Consider the following 25,187-nt stretch of genomic DNA (forward strand, 5'->3'; position numbering starts at 1 on the left):
CGACGAACGCGAACGATTTGCAAAAAATTCGGCTGTTCGAGGTTATGTTCGATAACTGTTCGTGCACCAAAAGCGTGTCCTGCATGTCTGGCGCTATTTAGAGCACCAATCATGCAGGGATTGTCTGCCACTCACTGTAATGCCACAGCCATGGTGGTTGTGGCATTACAGTGATTGCCCAAATCGATGGGAACAGTGCTCACAGTGAAACATGAAAAGCGGCAATTCAGCAGCGGCATACACCGGTACCCGACAATTTAGAACAGAAAGAATAGAGCATCACACATAGATTAGATAGATAGAAACATGTCAGCCACATATATATGAAGTACAGTGACAGTGTTGATTACTGTACTTGTCATTTAGTGTTAAAGGATTTATTAAATGCATGAGGTGACCTCAGTTCATTGGACATGAACTCGGCTCATCTGGATGCCGTCTCAGCCAGACACTGAGGAGCGCAAGCATGCCTGCGCTTCTCAGTGTCTGCGGCATGGCAAGCTGGATGGCAGCTTTCGGCTGCCATCCAGCCTGTCATTTGAATGTAGCAGAGCTGGAGCTGTCCTGGGAACAATGGAAAGGTAAGGATGAGATTGGTTTATTATTTTACTTTTATTGCAGGAGATCGTTGGCTTCAGCTGGAATGGGCGTGACGGTAAGTATGGTTTATTTTAGAACATTAAAGAATTGTGTGTTTATATTCAATTAAAGGACTTTATTCTGGGTGTTTGTGTTTTTTTTTAACTTTGACTATGGGGTTAGTAATGGGGATGTCTTATAGACGCCTCTCCATTATTAACCTGGGCTTGATGTCAGCTGGCATTATAAGCTGACATCAACCCCAACCCTATTACCCCATTGCCAACGCTACAGGGCAGTGGGAAGAGCGAGGCTAAGTGCCAGAATTGGTGCATCCTATGGATGTGCCATTTCTGGGGCGGCTGATGGCTGGTGTTTCTAGCCTGGGAGGGGGCCAATATTCATGGCACCCTTCCTGGGCTATTAATATCAGTCCCCAGCTGTCTGCCCAGCCTTTGCTAGCTATTAAAATAGGGGGGACCCCACGTTATTTTTTTTTGGGTCCCCCATTTTAATAGCTAGTAAAGGCTAGGTATTCAGCTGGGGGCTGATATTAGTAGCCTGGGAAGCTCCGTGGGTATTACCCCCTTCCCAGGCTTCAAACATCTGCCCCAGCCGTCTGCTTAACCTGAACTAGAGACTAAAATTACGGGGAACCCCACGCCAATTTTTTTTTTAAATAAATCCTTTATTTTAACACTAAATGACAAGTACAGTAATCAATACTATCACTGTACTCATTGTATATGTGACTGACATGTTTCTATCTATCTAATCTATGTGTGATGCTCTATTCTTTCTGTTCTAAATTGTCGGGTACCGATGCGGAATTGCCGGCCGGCTTTTTTAAAGAGTGTCTTCTGAGCAGTTTGTCAGCTTTTGGACACCTTTGAAGGTGTTTTCTATGTGTTTTTGTTTGCCTGCCATTGGTTTTAACGGTGTTCGACGGTGTTCTAAGGTGTTCGGCGAACAGTTCTACGAACATACAGGTGTTTGACGAACCGAACCGAACCTGAACACTACGGGGGTGGCCCAACACTAGTGATCAGTCGCCCTCACTTAGACGTACGGCACCTGATAATTACTCTACCTGTACTGTATTTATACATTTATATTGGTTAATGTTCCATTTTTTCTGATACAAAGCTCCACATCCTCTGCAAAAAAAAATAACTTTAGAGGGGTTTTCTTGGGGTTTATTACGCATTATCTATCTCATATGTCTAGAGTCCGCCTTATGGAGGCTCACTATTTTCATTAGGTGTCAGTTTCAGAAAAATCTATTATTTCTCCTTTGTATGTTGTAGATTATAATTATCCTTTCCTCATTTGGATTCTGATTTTCATATGATGAATGCCTGGTGAGCGTGTGCTTCAACACAGCAGCCAATCAGAATAAGCAGCGCTGCAGTATAAAGCATGCAGAGGAGCAAAGTAGCAATGTTAAACGAGATGTGGGTTTCACACTTTTTAAGTCATTCAAGTAGGAGTTAGATATCATAGCTAATGAAGTAGACCTCCCAAAAAAGCAAACACTGATGAAAATAGGGTGAGCTTTGTCTAAAGGATAAGAATCAAATAGTATTTTCAGAATTAGCAGGTCATGGCAGCTTTCTCCAAAAACAGTGCCAAAGGTTGCAAGGATGGCCAGTGGCACCAGGGGCAGAGCTAAGGAGATGGCCAATGCTATGGACAATAATAAAATTATCATAGGAGTCTGTTATAAACCACCAAATATAGCAGAAGCCACGGAAAGTCTATTAATGAGACAAATAGACGAAGTAGCAAAAAATAACGAGGTGATTATTATGGGGGACTTCAACTACCCCGATATAGACTGGGAAACAGGTTTCTGTCAATTATCAAAGACAATTATTTGTCACAACTTGTGCAGGAACCAACTAGAGGGACGGCCCTTCTAGACTTAATATTAACTAACAGGCCAGACAGAATAACTGAGGTGCAGGTCGGGGGGCACCTGGGAAATAGTGACCACAACATTATACAATTCCACATGTGCTTCAGTAGGGTGCCCAGCAAGGGAGTCACAAAAACACTGAACTTCAGGAGGGCAAAGTTTGATCAGCTAAGAGATGCCCTTCACCTTATAGACTGGGATAGTATCTTCAGTAATAGGAGCACGGATAGAAAATGGGAAATTTTCAAAACAGTCCTACATAGTCACTGTAGAAGGTACATACCTTATGGGAATAAAAGGGCTAGAAATAGGAGGAAGCCAATGTGGCTAAATAAGGAAGTCAAGAGGGCAATGAAAAACAAAAAAAGGGCTTTCGGTAAACTTAAACAAGAAGGCAGCGAGGAAGCGCTAATATCTTATAGGGAAAAAAACAAAATCTGTAAGAAACAAATAAGAATAGCAAAAGAGGAGACAGAGAGACTAATTGCCAAGGAAAGTAAAACGAATCCCAAACTGTTCTTTAACTATATAAACAGTAAAAGGATTAAAACTGATGGAGTTGGCCCATTGAAAAATAACCTGGGTAAAATCATAGAGGGCGATGAGGGTAAAGCAAACCTACTCAATAGCTTCTTCTCCACTGTTTTCACAAAAGAAAACAATTTATCGGAGGAAATGCAGAGTGATAAAGTAAACCCTCCGCTAAATATCACCCACCTAACCCAGGAGGAAGTTCAGAAACGCCTAAATAATATCAAAATAGACAAGTCACCAGGCCCAGATGACATACACCCCCGGGTACTAAAAGAATTAAGTAATGTGATAGACAGACCGCTGTATCTTATATTCAAGCACTCTTTATGGACAGGGACTGTCCCACTAGACTGGCGCCAAGCAAATGTGGTACCAATATTCAAAAAGGGGTCTAAAAGTGACCCTGGGAACTATAAACCAGTCAGCTTAACGTCTGTTGTGGGTAAATTGTTTGAAGGATTTCTTAGAGATGCTATTGTAGAATATCTTAATGATAATAACTGTCTAACTCCATATCAACATGGATTCATGAGGGATCGCTCCTGCCAAACAAACCTGATCGCCTTCTACGAGGAGGTGAGCTCACAGCTGGACCGGGGAGAGTCAGTGGATGTTGTATACCTCGACTTCTCCAAAGCGTTTGATACCGTGCCACACAAAAGGTTGGTATATAAAATGAGAATGCTTGGTCTGGGGGATAATGTGTGCAAGTGGGTAAATAGCTGGCTGAGTGATAGAAAGCAGAGGGTGGTTATCAATGGAGTAAGCTCAGGGGGTGTCAGGGTTACTAGCGGGGGGCCTCAAGGGTCTGTCTTGGGCCCTATATTATTTAATATATTTATGAATTATCTAGTGGAAGGGTTGCATAGTAAAATAGCAATATTTGCAGATGATACTAAACTTTGTAAAGTAGTTAATACAGGTGAGGATAGGGCACAGCTACAGGAGGATTTAGATAAATTGGGGAGTTGGGCCAAAAAATGGCAAATGGGGTTCAATGCCGATAAATGTAAGGTCATGCACATGGGAAAGAAAAACAGCAGTCACCCATACATATTAAATGGGAAACCGTTGGGGAAATCTGACATGGAGAAGGACCTGGGCGTCTTGGTTAACAGCAAATTAAATTGGAGTGCCCAGTGTCAGGCAGCAGCTGCGAAGGCAAATAGAGTCATGGCATGCATCAGAAGAGGAATAGGGGCATATGATGAGAACATTGTTCTTCCTCTGTATAAAGCGCTGGTAAGGCCGCACTTAGAATATTGTGCACAGTTCTGGGCTCCGGTGCTCAGGAAAGACATATTGGAGCTAGAGAGGGTACAAAGGAGGGCGACTAAGGTAATAAAGGGAATGGAGGGACTAGAATACCCAGAGAGGTTGTCAAAATTAGGCCTATTTACGTTGGAAAAGAGAAGGCTTAGGGGAGACCTCATAAACATGTATAAATACATCAGGGGGCAGTACAGAGATCTCTCCCATGACTTGTTTATACCAAGGATGGTGACAAAGACGAGGGGGCACACTATGCGTCTGGAGGAAAGGAGGTTCCTGCACCAGCATAGAAGGGGATTCTTTACGGTCAGAGCCGTGAGACTCTGGAACTCTCTGGGAGAGGAAGTGGTGATGTCCAACTCACTTAATGAGTTCAAGAGAGGCCTGGACGCCTTTCTTGAGAACAATAAAATTACATCTTATGCTTAGTGATAGTTAATTAATCCAGGGATTTAATCTGACTGCCAGATTGGTGTCGGGAAGTGAATTTTTCCTCAATGATGTAAATTGGCCTATACCGCATGTTTTTTTTTTTTGCCTTCCCCTGGATCAACGCTGCGGAATAGCTGCAGTGCACAAGAAATAGGCTGAACTGGATGGACGCTTGTCTTTTTTCGGCCTTATAAACTATGTAACTATGTAACTATGTAACTATGACAGTGGGGAGGAGGTGAAAGGCAATGTTGCTCAAGATGAGGGGGAGCCCATCCAAGGCTCCTCAAGAAACCTGTTGCTGGTGGTCACTCCCACAGTGGGCTGCTCACCACCTGCCCGTCCCCCCAGCCACGCAGGCTTGAATGCCCTCCTGCACCCTGCCCTGGCCAGTCTCCATCCGGGGGACCAGGCCACCTATAAGACCATCATGGCAGCATGTCGCGAGGAAGCTGCAGAACTTCAGTGTGACTGCGGGCATAAGTTACAAATGTTCAAGCTCCAGCTCCAGCAGTCCACCTCAGCCCGTCTCGAGATCCGGGTCCCGAAGCTACAGGCGGAGAATTTTCCCCTGCAGGATAAAGGAGGGGACTTGGACACCTTCTTTCTGGTCTTTGAAAAGAATTGTCATCAGTACCATTTACCTGAGGACTAGTGGGTCCAGCTCTTAACTCTTTGCCTCAGGGGTAAGGCCCTGGAAATCTTTGGGTATCTGCCCAGTGAGACCACCCAGAGCTATGAAGATATCAAGCAGTCTCTGTTCCAGCAGTACAACTTGACCCCTGAGACGTATCGGAAGAAGATCTGGAGTATACAGTGGGGTCCTGCAGACAGCTGGGCTGATCATGTGCGGCTCCACTGAGAGTGGTAGATCAATGGACTATGGGATTGGAGTTCTCCACCATCCAGCAGCTGAAGGAGCTCATTGCAGCCGGGACATTTTTGTGTAACTGCTCAGAGGACTTCAAGCTGTATCTCCGTGACCGAAAGCCAAAGGGGGCTCCGCAACAGCAACTCTTGCCAATGAGTATTCCAATAATAGTGCTCTAAGGCTATATGCCCACGTTGCATTTATGAAGCAGAAAATTTCTGCTGCATAAATGCAAGTCCTCTCCCGGAAAAACGCATGCGGAATTCCGCACGCGTTTATCGCGCATTTTTCGCGCGTTTATCACGCGTTTTCCACATGCGGAATTGCCTTGCGTTTTTTATGCATTGGACTAAGGCAATTCCGCTTGCGGAAACGCAAAATTAAATGACATGCTGCGGATTTTTGAACGCGGCATAAACGCTGCGGAAAAATCCGCAGCATGTGCATAGAAGTTGCGGAATCCCATTGGGGACCATGGGGTGCGGATATACATGCGTTTTTCAAGCGTTTACGCTGCGGAAATTCCGCAGCATATACGCTTGAAAAATGCTACGTGGGCACACAGCCTCAAAGCCAAGAAACCTGCTGGCTGGAGAGGGGGTAAGACGAACGCGGTAACTTCTGTCCCTACCCCTAAGCCTAAGGGGTCACTTGCCCATGCTTCCCTCTCCAAGTCAATGGGGAAACTCCGACCTTTGCAAACAGATGGACACTTCAATGCCATGTGTCCCCAGTGCTAGAAGGGCCCGTCCCAGAAACCATACACTATTTTGTGTGGCGTGGTGGGAGGTCCTTTGACAACTTTCAGCCCTTCACCATAGGCCAGGCAGTGGCCATGGGACTGTGGGACACTGGCGCTGAGATGATTCTTGTGTGGCCTGAACTGGTGTCCCCACAGGATTTAGTGCCCGGGAAAACCCTCGCTGTCTCCGGGATTGGAGGAGTCGAACTGGTGCTGCCCATCGCTAAAGTGTATTTGAACTGGGGCTCCGGGCAAGGAGTTTGGGAGGTGGGGTGATTATTCCTGCAACTCTTGGGACAGACTTGGGGTAGCTAGTGTCCCAGTATGTGGCCACTGAAACCCCAAGGTCTGATCCCTCAGACCGCACTGTAATGTCCACCCCTGGTTGTTTTCGTCAATGTGATTAACATGCGTACTGACAGGGATGTGGGGGTGGGGGGTGATGTAATATATGGCTCTCCCCTCTGGGGGGAGGAGGTCAATCAAGCAAGCTTTAGCAATTCCATACAGTGTGGCTAGAAAGCATGCTGGAACCTTTTGTCCTCCGAGGTTGTCACTGAGGAGACAAACAGGGGGCAAACAGCAGCTTAGTGGAAGCATGCAACTGACGGCAGATTTGTCCAAGGAGAGGTAGGGCTCCCAGGTAAGGCCTCAATGCTGAGCTCCTCCATAACCTGGATGTCGAAGGGCTGGGTTAGTCAGTCTGGACCGGCGACTTGGTGTGAAGCTGAGAGGAAACGGGCACTACCCGTGGTTGAACTGGCCATGGACACTGTGACGCACAGTGGGAGTGCGGGAGCACCAGGGGTCCCTCGGGAGTCCTATGGCTTCCCCTTCTAACATAGTGACTGCTGGGTCAGATGGAGGCCAAAAGACTGGTCCTGGGGAACTGACAGAAGAAGTGGCGATCTCATATATTCTGGCCACGTCAAGTCAGGGGTTGCAGGCGGCGTTGGAATCTGACGACAGACTGAAAGCTCTCGAGGAGCAGACGGCACACCCTCCCTTAGACTCAGATCTTGAGCAGGTGGTCTGGGACCAAGGACAGCTTTACCAGGTGATGGACCAGCAGGGATCACCGGAGGCATGGCCTAGGGACCGACAGTTAGTGGTACCCTATTTGTTCAGGGCAGAGTTGTTGCGGATTGCACATGAGATTCTGATGGCCAAACATCTAGGGATAACTAAGACAAACGCCAGGCTAGACCAGCATTTCTACTGGTCAAAGATAGGGGCCAATGCCCCTGCCTACTGCCGTTCATGTGACACCTGTCAGAAATTGGGGATGGCGGGGTTGCGCCCCAAAGCCCCACTGGTAACTCTGCCCATTATTGTCGAGTCTTTCAGGAGGGTGGCTGTGGATCTGGTTGGACCACTGTACATTCCCAGCAACTTCAAGAAATGCTTCGTACAGACGGTAGTAGACTATTCCACCCGGTACCCGGAAGCGATAGCCTTGTCGTTCATTTGGGCTGACAAGATGCCTACCGCCCCACTGAAGATTTTCTCCCGATGGGGTTTTCCCCAGGAAATGCTCACTGACTGTGGGATCCAGTTCATGTCGCAGCTGATGGAGTCCCTCTGTAAGCAGATACAGGTGCAACATCTGTTGACAAGCCGATACCACCCACAGACCAATGGCCTGTGCGAACGGTTTAATGGCATCCTGAAGCAGGTGCTTAAGATGTTGTTCGATCCCCACAGGCGCAACTGGGAGGGGTACCTCCCACACCTGCTATTTGCCTATCGGGAGGTTCCACAGGTCTCAATGGGGTTCACCCCCTTTTGAGCTCTTGTATGGGCGACGTGTGAGGGGCGAAAGAGGCCTGGGAAGTAGAATTAGCCACCCCTGGAGTGTCGTTTATCGACTATGTCGTGCTCTTCCGGGACAAGATGCAGGCCTCGATGCAGCTGGTGCATGATAATATGGCGCAAGACCATTCCGACCAGCAGCAATTGTACGACCAGAATGATTGTAAGAGGACCTACAAGGTGGGTGAGAAGTTGTGGGTACTGGTCTCCGTACCCCAGGACACACTTCAGGCGGCCTGGTAAGGCCTGTATCTCGTGCACCAGCAGCTCAATGCAGTAATGTACCTTGCCACCCTGGGTCATGTACAACTTAAATTTCTTCATCTCAGCAGTAAGAAAGTGGTGGAGAGCGCGTGATCACCTCTAAAGACCAGTAAGAGAGCAAGAAAATTTGCCGATATGTGATGTAAGTGGGGCTGTATCAGGAAGAGAACAGCTATTATATTACTCTGTTATCTAATTTTAGGCAAAAATATCTACAAAGTTATTTTACCCTTTGGCTTTTTGTCTTTTATCATAAAAATTTCAAAAACGTATTTGTAGGTAACAGTGAGGGAGTTGTAGTTGGGGTTGTGGATGAGGCAGGAGCGGGAGCAAAACAGGCAAATAACTTGTGTGATACATTCAAGTAACTCATTTCTGTAAGGAGATTTTTGTGTTTGTTTTATTGTCTTACTTTTTAATGACAAAATACCGAGAACTCACCAGTAGTCCCAGAAGTGATTGGGGTTGATGATGTTGTCAGATCTGTAGCAAAATGCAACGTTATTAATATCGAACATATCGGCAACAATGTTTCCCTTCTGTCCCCTCTGTACGTCTCACTAAGGATTTCATTGTATTTAATTTATTTTCCTCTTGACAAAACATCCAGAAACTCACCCATAGTAACAACCGGCGTGGTTGTAGTCGGAGCTGATGATGTATCTGGAGCTGCAGAAAAAAGGAAAAGTTATTAAGCAAAACAAATCAAACTACATCCCCTGAGAAAGTCTCTCTCTAAACAAATGGGGAGTTTGCATTTTTTGCTTTCAAGTTTTTTTTATGAGAAAAATACCCAAAACTTACGAGTAGTAATAGGTGAAGTAGCTGTAGCTGAGGTTGTGGATGCACTCGAAGCTGAAGACAAAAAGGCAAAATTATCAACCTACAGGAATTGAAATAGTAACAATAAAATGTCTCCCTTATTTTTCTCATATTTCTGTTTCATTTAGAATATATTAGTGAATTTGTATTTTTTTATTTTTTTTATATTTTTAGGTTTTTCATTGAGAAAAACAAGCATCCAATTGTTACAATTGAGGAAACATTTGGAGTTTTTTTTCTTTAGGAAATGGTTGTAAGTGGATGTTGTTTTATCTGAAGACGAAAAGGCAAAATTTTTAATCTACAGGAATCGGAAAAGTAACAAAAAAGTTTCTCTCTTATATGCGTCTCTTATTTAAGTTCAATTTAATAAGTAATGTCAACTATTTTTTATTTTAGTAGAACGAGGATTTCCCTTTGTGGTGATCAGTCGCCCTCAATTAGACGTACGGCACCTGATAATTACTCTACCTGTACTGTATTTATACATTTATATTGGTTAATGTTCCATTTTTTCTGATACAAAGCTCCACATCCTCTGCAAATAAAAATAACTTTAGAGGGGTTTTCTTGTTGTTTTTTACCCACTATCTATCTCATATGTCTAGAGTCCGCCTTATGGAGGCTCACTATCTTCATTAGCATTGTTAGACAAGATGTGCATTTCACACTTTTTAAGTCATTCAAGCAGGAGTTAGGTATCAGAGATAATGAAGTAAAGCCAAAAAGAAGCGGACACTCATGAAAATAGGGTAAGCTTTGTCTAAAGGATAAGAATCAAAGAGTTTTTCCAGGATTAGCAGGTCATGGCAGCTTTCTCCAAAACAGTGTCAAAGGTTGCAAGGATCGCCAGTGGCACCACAGGGAGCTAAGAAGGTGGCCAATGCTATGGATGGTGATGAGGAGGTGGAAGGTAATGTTGTTCAAGACGATGGGGAGGAGCCAATTGCTAGTGGTCAGTCCCGCAGTGGGCCGCCTGCCTGTCCCCCCAGCTTGGCAGGCTCAGATGCCCTTCTGCATGCTGCCGTTGCCAGCCTGCAGGCTGAGGACCAGGCCATCTACGAGACCCTCATGGCAGCACGCTGCAAACAAGCTGCAGAACATCAACGTGGGTATGAGCACCAGCTACAAATGCTCAAGCTGCAGCCCCAGTAGCCCACCTCAGCCAGTCGTGAGACCCCTGAGATCCGAGTCCTGAAGCTGTAGGTGAATGACTTTCCTCTGCTGGATAAAGGAGGAGAATTGGACACCTTTTTGCTGGCATTTGAAAAGACTAGTCATCAGTTTAATTTATCTGAAGACCAGTGGGTCTGATTCTTAACTCCTTGGCTCAGGGGTAAGGCTCTCGAAATCTTTGGCTATGTGCCCAGCATGACCACCCATAGCTATGAGGATATTAAGCAGGCTCTGGTCTGGCAGTTCAACTTGACAAGTGAGTAATCTTATCTACTAAAACTACATGTCCCAGCAGCACCCTGCTGCTTCTCAGTGCTGCATGCCCCTCTCTCCCTTGGCCTCCTGATAGAGATAGATCTAAGCATTAACAATTTTTTTTCAATCGATAAGGAGACCATTGATATTTATGAATGTGGTGACTGTCACCCACTATGTGACCAATATTGATTAATATTTATTATTTACTTTTCATAGCTGGTTTATGGGGATTTTCAGAGCTTGATCACGCTCTCCCCTTCCTGCATGCATAGCAAAGCGGAGCATAAAATAGCTGAGCTGTGCTACAATATCACTGTCAGGGCAATGAGGATGCAATTAAAGTATTTTATTAGACAGGATCATTTGATGCATCTGTGTTTCATTTCAGGGTCATTAGGTGCATCTGTTTTTCATAAATTAGACAGAGTCAGCAGGTGTATCTGTTTTTTTATGAATTAGACAGGGTCATTAGGTGCATCTGCTTTTTATAACTTAGATATGGTCATTAGGTGAATCGGCTTTTTATGAATTAGGGTCAGTGCAAATATATTTGGTATTAGTAGTATCTTCGGCATAGAATAATTGAGCTGTGCAACAACCCATCTGTCAGATGATTTATTAGACAGGTTCATTAGCTGACGTGGACATGCTTGACCGAGAACATTAGAACTATGGTTGACTAATCCAGCGGATAAACGGAAGGTAAAGAGAGCCATTGGGGGTAGGTGGGTGGTCATCATCATAGAGGGGATTCCTGAAAATCAGTGCAGATTTATAAATAAGTTGTACTGGCACACATGCCTAATTCTATATGAGACCCATTACGGTTTTGGGAATAACACTTTAATTTATAAATTACACAAAAAAGTAATGACCACCAGGTGGCGGTGCTCTCATATTCTACATTGGGTGTACAATACATCATAATCATACCTTGTAATTTTACTTTAGCAATTCAATCATCCCATGTGCCAATCTTTAATTTTCCTGTATGCCCATAGAATACACTTTATTATGTATGAGGGAACATAAAATAGGGTGCATGTGCATAACAAAGTGGTAAACCACATGCCCACATGTATCTATAAGCGATCTCCAAAGATTTAATAGAATTACTGCCCAGAAATTCTGGAAATTAATGACCACCAGGAGATGCTAAACTCATATTCTTCATTGGGTCTACATCATAATCATTCAATGCAATTTTTACTTTTGCAGTACAGTGAACCCATAAGCTAGTCTTTAATTTTGCTGCATGTGCATAGAAAACAATAATGTAAAGTAAAATAGGGTGCTCATGCATAAGAATGCAGTAAACTAAAGACCACCAGGGGGCGCTGCCCATATGTATCGATAATAAATCTCTAGCGTCATCTGTTGGAAGCAGCGATCCTAAAAGTCACTATCGACCCTTCAACGAGTCTTGCAATACTGTCTCACTATCTTGACAGCTGTGTGAGGCTTCCTGCCTCTGATATAGAGATACCACTGTTTTTATAATATAAACAGGGGAGATATTTGCTGCTGTTCATGCTGAATTTCATGATTTATGAAGCAATGTACGATGAATTCCTGTATATTATGGAGCCTAGAAGAAACAATTACGGTGGTAAAAGCTTTTGTAGCTTCTGATCAGTGTGGACTCTATGTATATACTGAATTTAGAGACTCAGAATAGCTCGTTAGAAGCAGCTATGTCTCCTTATAGTAGTTTAACCCTTTACAAGCAGTTATGTCCTCCTCTAGTAGAGCAACTTTTTAGTAGCAGCTATATCCTTCTCTTGCGAGTAAAACCTTTAGGAGCAACTTTATCTTTTTCTTTTTCCTTCATAAAAGATGTCATCCTATTGACTTCAGCAAAGCAGACGCACTGATTTGTTCATCCTAGTGCCCAACTGTATCGAATCAGCTCCCCCTATCACAGTTGATATATCACAGAAAAGAGAATCTCACCAGATTTTGTGCTTACTTTGCTAAAAGGAAAGTAAATCTTGTGTCGCTGTAATACTAAGGGAAAATATATGATTTACTATTGACATGTATTTGAGAAAAGTCTTATAATGTCATCCTCTGTCACTTTTTGTGTTTTTCTCAGAAGTGATAGAACCACTTTACGATGATCTGCCAATGTGAAGGATTACAGTGAGCTATATATGACTGGATCTATAAAATGACACTGGGAGATCCTTCTGGCCTTAGCTGCATGATTTAGGGTTATATCTATTGGTTTGTATGTGAGTGTCCAACTAGTTTGATGACCCTGCGTCTACATTATCTATGAGTAAATTAAAGGACTAACCTGTAGGTGATGGGTCAAAAACAATACTGCTCCCTATGTACAAGAATAAAACTACTATAATACTTCCCCTATGTACAAGAATATAATTACACATATGTACAGATTTCACGGGAGGAATTATTTTAATTGGCTCATAAACAACAGCTGTTTTTTTATTAAATGTACTTAGGGCATAATGTAACCGCCGTTCGGTATAATTACAGGTTATTTTCCTTGTTAGGAGACGTCCTACACTCTCGTTAATTTGTTTTTCTTTTTTATTGTTCCTTATTGTACAGTCTGTTATACATCGGGAGAGGAAAGTTACGAGGAGTAAAACATTTGACAGCAAAACTAGCAGTAGGCCTGTCTCCTAGAGGAGGACCCTCAGATTACGGGATATGGGGGCAAATCTATATATATAATCGTCTTATCCCGTCTGTCTGTCTTTCTGTCTGTCTGTCCTGGAAATCCCGCGTCGCTCATTGGTCCGGCAGCGGCCAATCAGCGCCGCGGGATTTCTGAAAAAAGATGGCGGCCGTTAGCGGCTCATCTGCGGGACGGAGCTCAGCGGCGATGCAGCCGGGAGATGACTGGCGCGAGGCGCTCATCTCCCGGCCGGTACCAGCAGAAGGACCTCGACCGCCGGACCCATCTGCGGGACGGAGATGCAGCTGGGAGATGAGCGGCGCGAGGCGCTCATCTCCCGGCCGGTAGCAGCGGAAGAACCCCGACCGTCGGCGCCGCTGACCTCCATGCGGAAGGGAGGACCGGGTAGCGGCGCTGTGGGTTGGGATACTTCTGCTGCGAGCGCCCGCTCATGTCCAGGGTTCTCGCAGCGGAAGTACCCGCACAGGCAGCGTCGCTCCCCGGTCCTCACCAAGACGATTCGATGATTGGTCGCGGTCTTCGGACCCGACCAATCACTGATCTTACCGCAAAAGTTAAACACCGCTGTGCTGATTGGTCGCGGACGCTGCCTGCGACCAATCATCGATTTGGGCACCAAATTTAAATATCGGCTGCGACCAATCACCGATCTTGGCTCCACATTTAAACACCGCTGTACTGATTGGTCGCGGACGCTATTTAAATGTGGCGCCAAAATCGGTGATTGGTCGTGGCCGATATTTAAATTTGTCGCCAAAATCGGTGATTGGTCGCGGGAAGCGCCAGCGACCAATCAGCGATTTTTAACACAAATGTCCGGACCTTTGTAACACCATGCGGATACTGTGGGGACATCAGCGGCTAGTGTGTCAAGGGAGGACAGGGGAGCGGCGCTGCGGGTCGGGATACTTCTGCTGCGAGCAGTCGCTCATGTCCCGGGTTTTCGCAGCGGAAGTATCCGCACAGGCATCGGCGCTTCCCGGTCCTCACCAAGACGATTCCGCTCCCCGGTCCTCACCAATGCGATTCGCTGATTGGTCGCGCTCTCCGCCCGCGACCAATCAGTGATCTTGGCGCTAAAGTTAAACACCGCTCTGCTGATTGGTCGCGGTTGCTGCCCGCGACCAATCATCGATTTGGGCGCCACATTTAAATAGCGGCCGCGACCAATCACCGATCTTGCCGCCACATTTACACACTACTGTGCTGATTGGTCGCGAACGCCAGCCGCGACCAATCAGCGAGCTTGGCACCAAATTTAAACAACGCTCTGCTGATTGGTCGCAGACGCCAGCAGCGACCAATCAGCGAGCTTGGCGCCAAATTTAAACAACGCTCTGCTGATTGGTCGCGGACTCCAGCCGCGACCAATCAGCGAGATTGGCGCCAAATTTAAACAGCGCTCTGCTGACTGGTCGTGGCTGGCAACCGCAACCAATCAGCGAGATTGCCGCTAAATTTAAACCAAGCTCTGCTGATTGGTCGCGGACGGCAGCCGACCGCGACCAATCAGCGAGATTAGCGCAAAATTTAAACAACGCTCTATTGATTGGTCGCGGCCGCCAGCCGCGACCAATCAGCGAGATTGGCGCCAAATTTAAACAAGGCTCTGCTGATTGGTTGCGGCCGCCAGCCGACCGCGACCAATCAGCGAGATTGGCGCCAAATTTAAACAACGCTCTGCTGATTGGTCGCGGACGCCAGACGCAACCAATCAGCGAGATTGGCGCCAAATTTAAACAACGCTCTGCTGATTGGTCGCGGATGACAGCCGACCGCGACCAATCAGCGAGATTAGCGCAAAATTTAAACAACGCTCTATTGATTGGTCACGGCCGCCAGCCGCGACCAATCAGCGAGATTGGCGCCAAATTTAAACAAGGCTCTGCTGATTAGTTGCGGCCGCCAGCCGACCGCGACCAATCAGCGAGATTGGCGCCAAATTTAAACAACGCTCTGCTGATTGGTCGCGGACGCCAGACGCAACCAATCAGCGAGATTGGCGCCAAATTTAAACAACGCTCTGCTGATTGGTTGCGGCCGCCAGCCGACCGCGACCAATCAGCGAGATTGGCGCCTAATTTAAACAGCGCTATGATCTCCCGACCGCAAGTGTGAACGGAGGACCGAGGAGCGGCGCCGCCGGTCGGGATGCTTCTGCTGCGAGCAGCCGCTCATCTCCCAGCTGCTCGCAGCGGAAGTACCCGCACAGGCAGCGCCGCTCCCCGGTCCTCACTAATACGACGCTGATTGGTTGCGGCCGCCGGTCCCGACCAATCATCGATATGGGCGGCAAATTTAAACCCCGCTCTGCTGATTGGTCGCAGTGGCCGGCCCCGACCAATCAGCGATTTTGGTGGCAAATTGAAACACCGCTCTGCTGATTGGTGGCTACCGCCAGCCGCGACCAATCAGCGATTTTGGCGCAAAATCTAAACAACGCTCTGCTGATTGGTCACGGACGCCAGCCGCGACTAATCAACGACATTGGCGCCAAATTTAAACAACGCTCTGCTGATTGGTTGCGGACGGCAGACGCGACCAATCAGCGAGATTGGCGCCAAATTTAAACAATGCTCTGCTAATTGGTCGCGGTCGCCGGCCGCGAACAATCAGCAGTATTGGCGCAAAATTTAAACTCCGCTCTGCTGATTGGTCGCGACCGCCGGGCGTGACCAATCAGCGATTTTGGCGCCAAATGTAAACCTCGCTCTGCTGATTGGTCGCGGACGCCAGACGCAACCAATCAGCGAGATTGGCGCCAAATTTAAACAACGCTCTGCTGATTGGTTGCGGCCGCCAGCCGACCGCGACCAATCAGCGAGATTGGCGCCTAATTTAAACAGCGCTATGATCTCCCGACCGCAAGTGTGAACGGAGGACCGAGGAGCGGCGCCGCCGGTCGGGATGCTTCTGCTGCGAGCAGCCGCTCATCTCCCAGCTGCTCGCAGCGGAAGTACCCGCACAGGCAGCGCCGCTCCCCGGTCCTCACTAATACGACGCTGATTGGTTGCGGCCGCCGGTCCCGACCAATCATCGATATGGGCGGCAAATTTAAACCCCGCTCTGCTGATTGGTCGCAGTGGCCGGCCCCGACCAATCAGCGATTTTGGTGGCAAATTGAAACACCGCTCTGCTGATTGGTGGCTACCGCCAGCCGCGACCAATCAGCGATTTTGGCGCAAAATTTAAACAACGCTCTGCTGATTGGTCACGGATGCCAGCCGCGACTAATCAACGACATTGGCACCAAATTTAAACAACGCTCTGCTGATTGGTTGCGGACGGCAGACGCGACCAATCAGCGAGATTGGCGCCAAATTTAAACAATGCTCTGCTAATTGGTCGCGGTCGCCGGCCGCGAACAATCAGCAGTATTGGCGCAAAATTTAAACTCCGCTCTGCTGATTGGTCGCGACCGCCGGGCGTGACCAATCAGCGATTTTGGCGCCAAATGTAAACCCCGCTCTGCTGATTGGTCGCGGTGGCCGGCCGCGACCAAACAGCAATTTTGGTGCCAAATTGAAACAAATCTCTGCTGATTGGTCGCGGTCGCCGGCCGCGACCAATCAGCAGTATTGGCGCCAAATTTAAACCTCGCTCTGCTGATTAGTCGCAACCACCGGCCGTGACCAATCAGCGATATTGGCGCCAAATTTAAACACCGCTTCGCTGATTGGTCGCGGTGGCCGGCCGCGACCAATCAGCGATATTGGCGCCATATTTAAACACTGCTCTGCTCATTGGTCGTGGTTACCGGTCACAAATAATCAGCATTATTGGCGACAAATTTAAACACCGCTCTGCTGATTGGTCGCGGCCGTGACCAATCACCATTATTGGCGCCAAATTTAAATACCGCTCTGCTGATTGGTCGCGACCGCCGGCCGCAAACAATCAGCATTATTGCTGCCAAATTTAAACCCCGCTCTGCTGATGGGACTCGTTCGCTGGCCGCGACCAATCAGCATTATTGGCGCCAAATTTAAACCCCGCTCTGCTGATTAGTCGCGACCGCTAGTCATGATTTTGGCGCCAAATGTAAACACCGCTCTACTGCTTGCGCCCGGTTGGCCGCATACCTATTCTAGAATACCCGATGCGTTAGAATCGGGCCACCATCTAGTACATACATAATTACATATTCACAGGGGTTGTTACATAAGACATCTCCTGTCCTGCAACTGTTTGGAGCTATGAAAGTAATATTAATTTAGATTTGTCATGGAAAAAATTGAGGCGCCAAAGGGTAAACTTTTGGGTCCCCAACAGTGAGGTTAGGAATGTTGGAGAGACTATGCAGAATTTCAGCAAAGCTGAGCATGCTTAAAATAAAAGGGTGAAAGAGGTCAACAAGCCCAAGGTATTAATCTCACAGATTGCACAGTGTAGATGGTACCAAGCCAAAAAGGGTCATACTGTCATAATCTCTCTTATAAAAGACGTAAACAGCAACTTCCACGATTTGAGAGATTTTGAAGACCAAAACTAAAATGAGCAGATGACCATTTATGTACTTAGTAGGTCATCTTCTTCTCATAGTATATCCTTACAGACAACACATTCTATAGAGCTCCAGTAGGTTCCCATTTAATGATAGTATCTTTAACCATAGACTCTGAGTTAAAAATAGGATATTAGCATGGTTGTACAAAAATTTTATGGGGTTGCAGAAAAAATGCTAAACTTTAGATTTTAAAACATTTTGATGAAGGAAAGTACCGCTAACTAAGTAGGACCTGAGGGTGGGCTATTTCCTTATGTCCCACCCTTCTAGTTGTCTGTCCAAAGACCTGCAGATTTTTTTTTATTATATACCACCTTCTGGACTATATATCACCTTCAGAACTATACACCATTTTCAGAACTATACAGCACTTTCAGAACTATACATTGTCTCCAGAACTATACGGAACCTTCAGAACTATATAACACCTTCAGAAATACACAGCACTTTCAGGACTATACAACATCTTTTGAACTATTAAGCACCTTCAGAACTATAAATCATCTCCAGAACTATACAACACCTTCAGAATTATACAACACATCCAGAACTACACATCACTTTCAGGACTATACAGCACCTTCTGAACTATACAGCACCTTCAGAACTATAAAACACATTAAGAACTATACAGCACTTTTTGATCTATACAGCACCTTCAAAACTACACAGCACTTTTAAGTCTATACAGCACTTTCAAAACGAAATGGCACCTTCAGAACTATACATCACCTTCATAGATATTCGGCACCTTCAGAACTATTCAGCACCTTCATAGATATTCAGCACCTTCATAACTATATAGCATATTCAGAACTATAAAGCACCTTCAGATCTATACATCATCTTCTAAACTATACAGAACCTTCAGAACTATATATTATCTTTAGAACTATACAGCACATTCAGAACTATACATCACATTTGGGACCATACACCACCTTCAGAACTATACATCACAGCACCTCAGAACTTTAAACCCCCTTTAGCGATAGTACAGGTAGAAGGACTTGGACCAGCGGAACCATTACTGCTAATTCTTCTTACTCTATTGGAAGAATTGCAGATCTTTGTGTTACTTGACAATCCACCGATATAGAGAGGATGAAGTAGGTGAATGCACCCCAACTAATTATTGCAATATCTATACCTAGCCCCTAAAACTAAGAAACACTCTAAAAAAGCACTAACATTCTTGCCAAGCTACTAGTCTTTATCGCCTCCAGGTTATAGCTGATATATGGATGTCTCACCTGGTGCTTGAAAGCAGAGCAGCGACAGCATCATTATTGCTGCCAAACAAGTTGGGTGCATCATCTTTCCTAGTGCCAGACTGATGTCCTTGCTCTTGGTCAGATATGATAATTATACTACATTTCCTTCTCGGCTTAGCTTATTTAAAGCCTTGGAAACACACCTTTCTTGGCAGAAGCAACAATAGAATAATTTCCCAACTGTTATCATGTCTCATCGTAAATATATCTCTGACAATGCTCTTGAATGGTCCTAGGAGGGACTTGTTTAGGAGGAGTTTAACTTGTCTAGGAGGGACTTGTTTGGGAGGAACTTGACTTATCTTGTTATTGTGAGTATGTTATCATACTTGTCATACAGTCTTGTCCATCTAAAGATTCTGCTCTCTTTGTAGTTTTCGAAAAACCTGTTATGAAGACCAAGGGGCACCAAAAAATAACACAATGGCCAATGCAACAAATCATGAATTTAAGGTGATCATGGAAATTTCTGTTTTAAATAAGTTGTTTTATATGGACAATCTCAATTTTTTCCAAAGATCCACCAATCTTGAGTTGCTCAAGGGTGATCCAGATGCTGTTCTGCGGGAAAAAAAGGGAAGTCTTGGGCTAGATGTGGGCCCAAATGGAAAATCCCCCCATGTAATGTTATAGAGCATCTTTGATTATAAACCTTCAAAATGATCAGCGATAAATAATAAAAAATATTAGTTTTCATTGATGAAAAATAAGGCATTTGTTTACCCAGGACATATCTCCTATATACCAGTAGCTCTATTGTCTAGAGACAAGCATATCATACATAGTTGGCATATAATTTTCACAGATGTGACACAACACAGATCATAAAATGATATTAACATACATTGCTATGCTGTAGTTACCATACCTAACATGACATAATGTAGCACATGTCATGGCATGATCGAACATTTAAGGTATAAATCACTAGTATGACATTTGAATAGTAATAAACCATGGTGTTGTCCATTTTTTGTACAACTTCTCCTGAACTTCCCGAGTCCTCAGAGTAAAATAAGAAAAGCTTATACTCACCTCCTGCACCTGTTCCTGCGATGCTGACCCCAGATCTCCCAACATTCGCCTGACATGTGACGTGAACGCTGCAGACAATCATCGTCTCCTGACTGTCTGCAGCCTTTACTGATTGGCTGTAGTTCTCATGTGACATAACAATGACCGGGCGCCAACATTGCTAGATCAGCGCCTCTGTGGGAGATGAGTATACATTGTATTAATTTTCCATGGGGCCTTGAATTGATTAATCATGGGTTGTCCAATAGTGAAAAATCCCTAGAAGGACCAAGATGGTGTCTAAACAACAACAGGGTCTATAGCAACCCATAAGAACCAACAAGGGATATGGCAGTCATGGACAGGTCAGAAGATAATAGATAACAGTGGGATTCATGTGATATTTGTTCTTAGTTTTTGTAAGAGGGCGGTGAGCAAGTCCACCGGAGTGAAAGACCCTATATTTTAGTGGGTGTTCAATGCCAGAGCTCGACTCTAAAATTAAACTCTATGAATTGTGTGAAAAATGACTGACCTGGAAAAATGTTGACCTGATAAAGTGTTTAAAATCTCCATAGCTTTACATATGGAAGCTGCCATGTAATTACTACAGAATCATCGTAATTAATTGAATAATTACTTTAATTACTGCTGAATGTAATGGAAGCCTCATGCATTAATGTGCACATACACTATAGTACATGGCGGATCACAAAAATCTGCCAACTGTGTCCCTTGTGTGGTCTGTTGGCCTCATTTATCAGAACAGTCTGACAGTAAAACTGTTTTTATTGCCCATAGCATCCAATCAGAGCGTATAGTTTATCACAGCAACCAATCAGAGCTCAGCTTTCACTTTACCTCAGCATTGAGAGAAATAACTGAGGCCAATTATCGCTTTCTTGCCATTCGGATGTTTCTCCATTTAGAACTGTAGTGTTGTGTGTCAATGTCCAAAATGGTGTGTTGTGATAGTGGAAGCCAATGAACACTATAGTTCATGGTCAGGGCCGGAGTCAGCACCCGGGCAAGTGCCGGGGCCCTGAGCAGGTGGGGGGGCCCACTCACCGTCGGGCACCCCGGCACACTACGGGACCCGTGAATGGAGGAGAGCGGTGTCAGCACCCGCTCCCCCCACTTGCTCAGGGCCCCGGCACAATACTTACCTCTCCCCGTGCCTCTGCAGCAGCTCCGGTCTCTTCCGCGGCTGCTGCACTGTGATGTCTCAGGTCAGAGGGCGCGGTGACATTTTTCCCCGCGCTCTCTCCTGAGCCGTCACAGCGCAGAGCGGGAAGACGCCGGCCACGCTGGAGTCCAGAGCAGCAGCAGCAGGTGAGAAGTGAGGTGAGTATTTGATTTTTTTTTTAATGTATGGAGGCATGGGGCATTATAAGGGAGTGTGTGGGGGGTGAAATCCTGCAAGGGACATTAAAAGGGGGGGAAGTGACATCCTGCATGAGGCATTATAAGGGAGGGGGGGTGACATCCTGCATGGGGCATTAAAAGGGGGGGGGTGACATCCTGCATGGGGCATTATAAGGGGTGTGTGTGTGTGTGACATCCTGCATGGGGCATTAAAAGGGGGGGTGACATCCTGCATGGTGCATTAAAAGGGGGAGGAGTGACATAATGCATGGGGCATTATAAGGGGGGGTGACATCCTGCATGGGGCATTATATGGGGGGAACAGCCTGCATGGGGCATTATAAGGGGGGAACAGCCTGCGTGGGGCATTATGTGGGGGGAACAGCCTGCATGAGGCATCATGTGGGGGGAACAGCCTGCATGGAGCATTATGTGGGGGCACAGCCTGCATGGAGCGTTATATGGGGGCCAGTATTCTGTATGGAGCATTATATGGGGGCCAGTATCCTGTATGGAGCGTTATATGGGGGCCAGTACCCTGTATGGAGCGTTTTATGGGGGCCAGTATTCTGTATGGAGTGTTATATGGAGGCCAGTATCCTGTATGGAGCGTTATATGGGGACCAGTATCCTGTATGGAGCATTTTATGGGGGCCAGTATCCTGTATGGAGCAGAATATGGGGTCCAGTATCCTGTATGGAGCATTTTATGGGGGCCAGTATCCTGTATGGGGCCTTATATGGGGGCCAGTATTCTGTATGGAGCGATTCGCCGGTTTCTGAGCTATTGTGGAATTTACAATAGATATTGCTCATGTAATGTAAGAAGTGAAATCTTTGGCATTGTAAAATATATATATATATATATATATACAGTGCCTACAAGTAGTATTCAACCCCCTGCAGATTTAGCTGGTTGACACATGCGGAATTAACTTGGCATTGTGACATTTGTACTGTAGATCAGCCTGGAAGTGGGAAATGCACTGCAGCAAATTTTTTTTTTTTTTTTTAAAAAACGTTAAAAGTTAATTCTGAGTGTCATTTATTATTCAACCCCTCAAACCACAAGAATTCTGTTTGGTCCCCCTAAAGTATTAAGAAGTAGTTCAGGCACCAAGAATAATAAGCTTCACATGTGTGGATTAAAGATCTCTTTTGCCAGCCTTTTCTGACTATTTAAGACCCTCCCCAAACTTGTGAACAGCACTCAGACATGGTCAACATGGGAAAGACAAAGGAGCATTCCAAGGCCATCAGAGACAAGATCGTGGAGGGTCACAAGGCTGGCAAGGGTTACAAAACCCTTTCCAATGAGTTGGGCCTACCTGTATACACTGTTGGGAGCATCATCCGTAAGTGGAAGGCTTATGGAGCTACTGTTAGCCTTCCACGGCCTGGACAGCCTTTGAAAGTGTCCTCCCGTGCCGAGGCCAGGCTTGTCCGAAGAGTCAAGGCTAACCCAAGGACAACAAGGAAGGAGCTCCGGGAAGATCTCATGGCAGTGGGGACATTGGTTTCAGTCAATACCATAAGTAACGTACTCCACCGCAATGGTCTCCGTTCCAGACGAGCCTGTATGGTACCTTTACTTTCAAAGCGTCATGTCAAGGCTCATCTACAGTTTGCTCATGATCACTTGGAGGACTCTGAGACAGACTGGTTCAAGGTTCTATGGTCTGATGAGACCAAGATCGAGATCTTTGGTGCCAACCACACACGTGACGTTTGGAGACTGGATGGCACTGCATACGACCCCAAGAATACCATCCCTACAGTCAAGCATGGTGGTGGCAGCATCATGCTGTGGGGCTGTTTCTCAGCCAAGGGGCCTGGCCATCTGTTCCGCATCCATGGGAAGATGGATAGCACGGCCTACCTGGATATTTTGGCCAAGAACCTCCGCACCTCCATCAAGGATCTTAAGATGGGTCGTAATTTCATCTTCCAACAAGACAACGACCCAAAGCACACAGCCAAGAAAACCAAGGCCTGGCTCAAGAGGGAAAAAGTCAAGGTGTTGGAGTGGCCAAGTCAGTCTCCTGACCTTAACCCAATTGAAAACTTGTGGAAGGAGCTCAAGAATAAAGTCCACATGAGACACCCAAAGAACCTAGATAACTTGGAGAAGATCTGCATGGAGGAGTGGACCAAGATAACTCCACAGACCTGTGCCGGCCTGATCAGGTCTTATAAAAGACGATTATTAGCTGTAATTGCAAACAAGGGTTATTACACAAAATATTAAACATAGGGGTTGTATAATAATTGACCCACACTTTTATGTTTAAAATTTAATAAAATTCAGCTGAGCAACATAACTTTTTGGTTTGTAAGATTTATGCTTCTGTTCATAAAACCTACTCTCGTTTGCAGTTTGAAGGCTCTAACTTATTTGCATCTTATCAAACCAGCTAAATCTGCAGGGGGTTGAATACTACTTGTAGGCACTGTATATATATATATATATATATATATATATATGTATATATTTCTCTGCGGTATCTGTGCATCATGAATCGTGGTATGTGTTAAAGGGGCCCACTGAGACTCTTTCGCCGGGGCCCACAAAAACCTGGAGCCGGCCCTGTTCATGGTGGATCACAAAAATCTGCCATCTGTGTCCCTTGTGCAGTTTTGTCGGCTTATCAGGCCTCAATTATCAGAACTGTCTGGATGTAAACTGATTTTATTGCCAATGGCAACCAATCAGAGTTCTGCATTTTTCCCAGAGCAACCAATCAGAACTCAGCTTTTACTTTACCTCAGCATGGTAAGGAATAATTGAGGCCCATCACCTTATTCCTGCCAGTCGGGTGTTTTTCAATTTAGGGCAGTGTAACGGGTCAGGTGGTGGAACCACTGTGCCGTGGTGCAAGGGGTTCTAGGAAGTTTCGCCCCCAGCAGTTCGCCCCCAGCAATTTGCCCCCAGCAGTTCGCCCCCATCAGTTCGCCCCCAGGTACATTTTGCTCCCGCACATTTCACCCCTATCATTTCGCCCCCAGGAAGATTCACCCCCGCACATTTCGCCCCCCGCACGTTTCGGCCCCGGACCGGGGCGAACTGGGGGCGATATGTGCGGGGGTGAAATGTGCGGGGGCAAAACATCCTGGGGACCAAATGCTGGGGACGAAATGTGCGGGGGTGAAATGTACCCGGGGGCGAATTGCTGGGGGCGAACTGCTCAGGGCGATCTCCTGGGGGCGAACTGCTGGGGGCGAAACATCCAATTCCCGGTGCAAGGAGAGCCTGGAGGGGCGTAACTTGTAACTAGGGACCTCACAAAATCCGACCTCCGATGTACGGCGTCTTGACGACTCCATGATCTAAGGAGAGACAGGGAAGGTTGACCAGGAGCTACTCCAGGACTGACCTCGGGTGGATGGCATCTGACCCCAAAGGGACAGGGACAGGCGCAGGCTGGCACGACTGATGTACAGGCAGGCGGGTACGGCTGGTAGACAGGCAGGCAAAGACGGATGGTAGACAGGATGGTGGGCACGGCCGATAGGCAGGCGGGCACAGCTGGTAGACAGGAAGACGGCCATGACTGGTAGACAGGATGGCGGGCACGGATGGTAGACAGGCCGGCGAAGATGGATGGTAGACAGGATGGCGGGCACGGCCGGTAGACAGGCAGGCATAGGTGGTAGACAGGCAGACAGGTATGACTGGTAG

At 46.3% G+C, this 25,187-nt stretch overlaps 1 protein-coding gene across 3 annotated transcripts in view; it reads right to left on the bottom strand.

Moving 5' to 3' along the window:
* Nucleotides 1–19,343, bottom strand: part of LOC141155119 (uncharacterized) — a 99,409-nt gene extending 80,066 nt beyond the window's left edge. For 2 of the 3 annotated variants that reach the window (XM_073641789.1, XM_073641788.1), the window contains exons 1-4: nt 19,109–19,342; nt 9,229–9,279; nt 9,043–9,093; nt 8,866–8,907 (exon numbers count right to left, since the gene is read on the bottom strand). In XM_073641789.1, the coding sequence (XP_073497890.1) occupies nt 8,866–8,907; nt 9,043–9,093; nt 9,229–9,279; nt 19,109–19,172 (208 nt within the window). In that variant the 5' untranslated portion in view covers nt 19,173–19,342. Of the gene's footprint in view, nt 1–8,865; nt 8,908–9,042; nt 9,094–9,228; nt 9,280–19,108 lie in introns of all 3 variants that reach the window. The other variant, XM_073641787.1, reaches the window with a different exon arrangement.
* Nucleotides 19,344–25,187: the final 5,844 nt, after the last annotated feature.

The sequence above is a fragment of the Phyllobates terribilis genome, unplaced genomic scaffold, assembly GCF_046119375.1.
Source record: "Phyllobates terribilis strain yellow unplaced genomic scaffold, ASM4611937v1 Scaffold_7__3_contigs__length_470593459, whole genome shotgun sequence".
NCBI lineage: Eukaryota > Metazoa > Chordata > Amphibia > Anura > Dendrobatidae > Phyllobates > Phyllobates terribilis.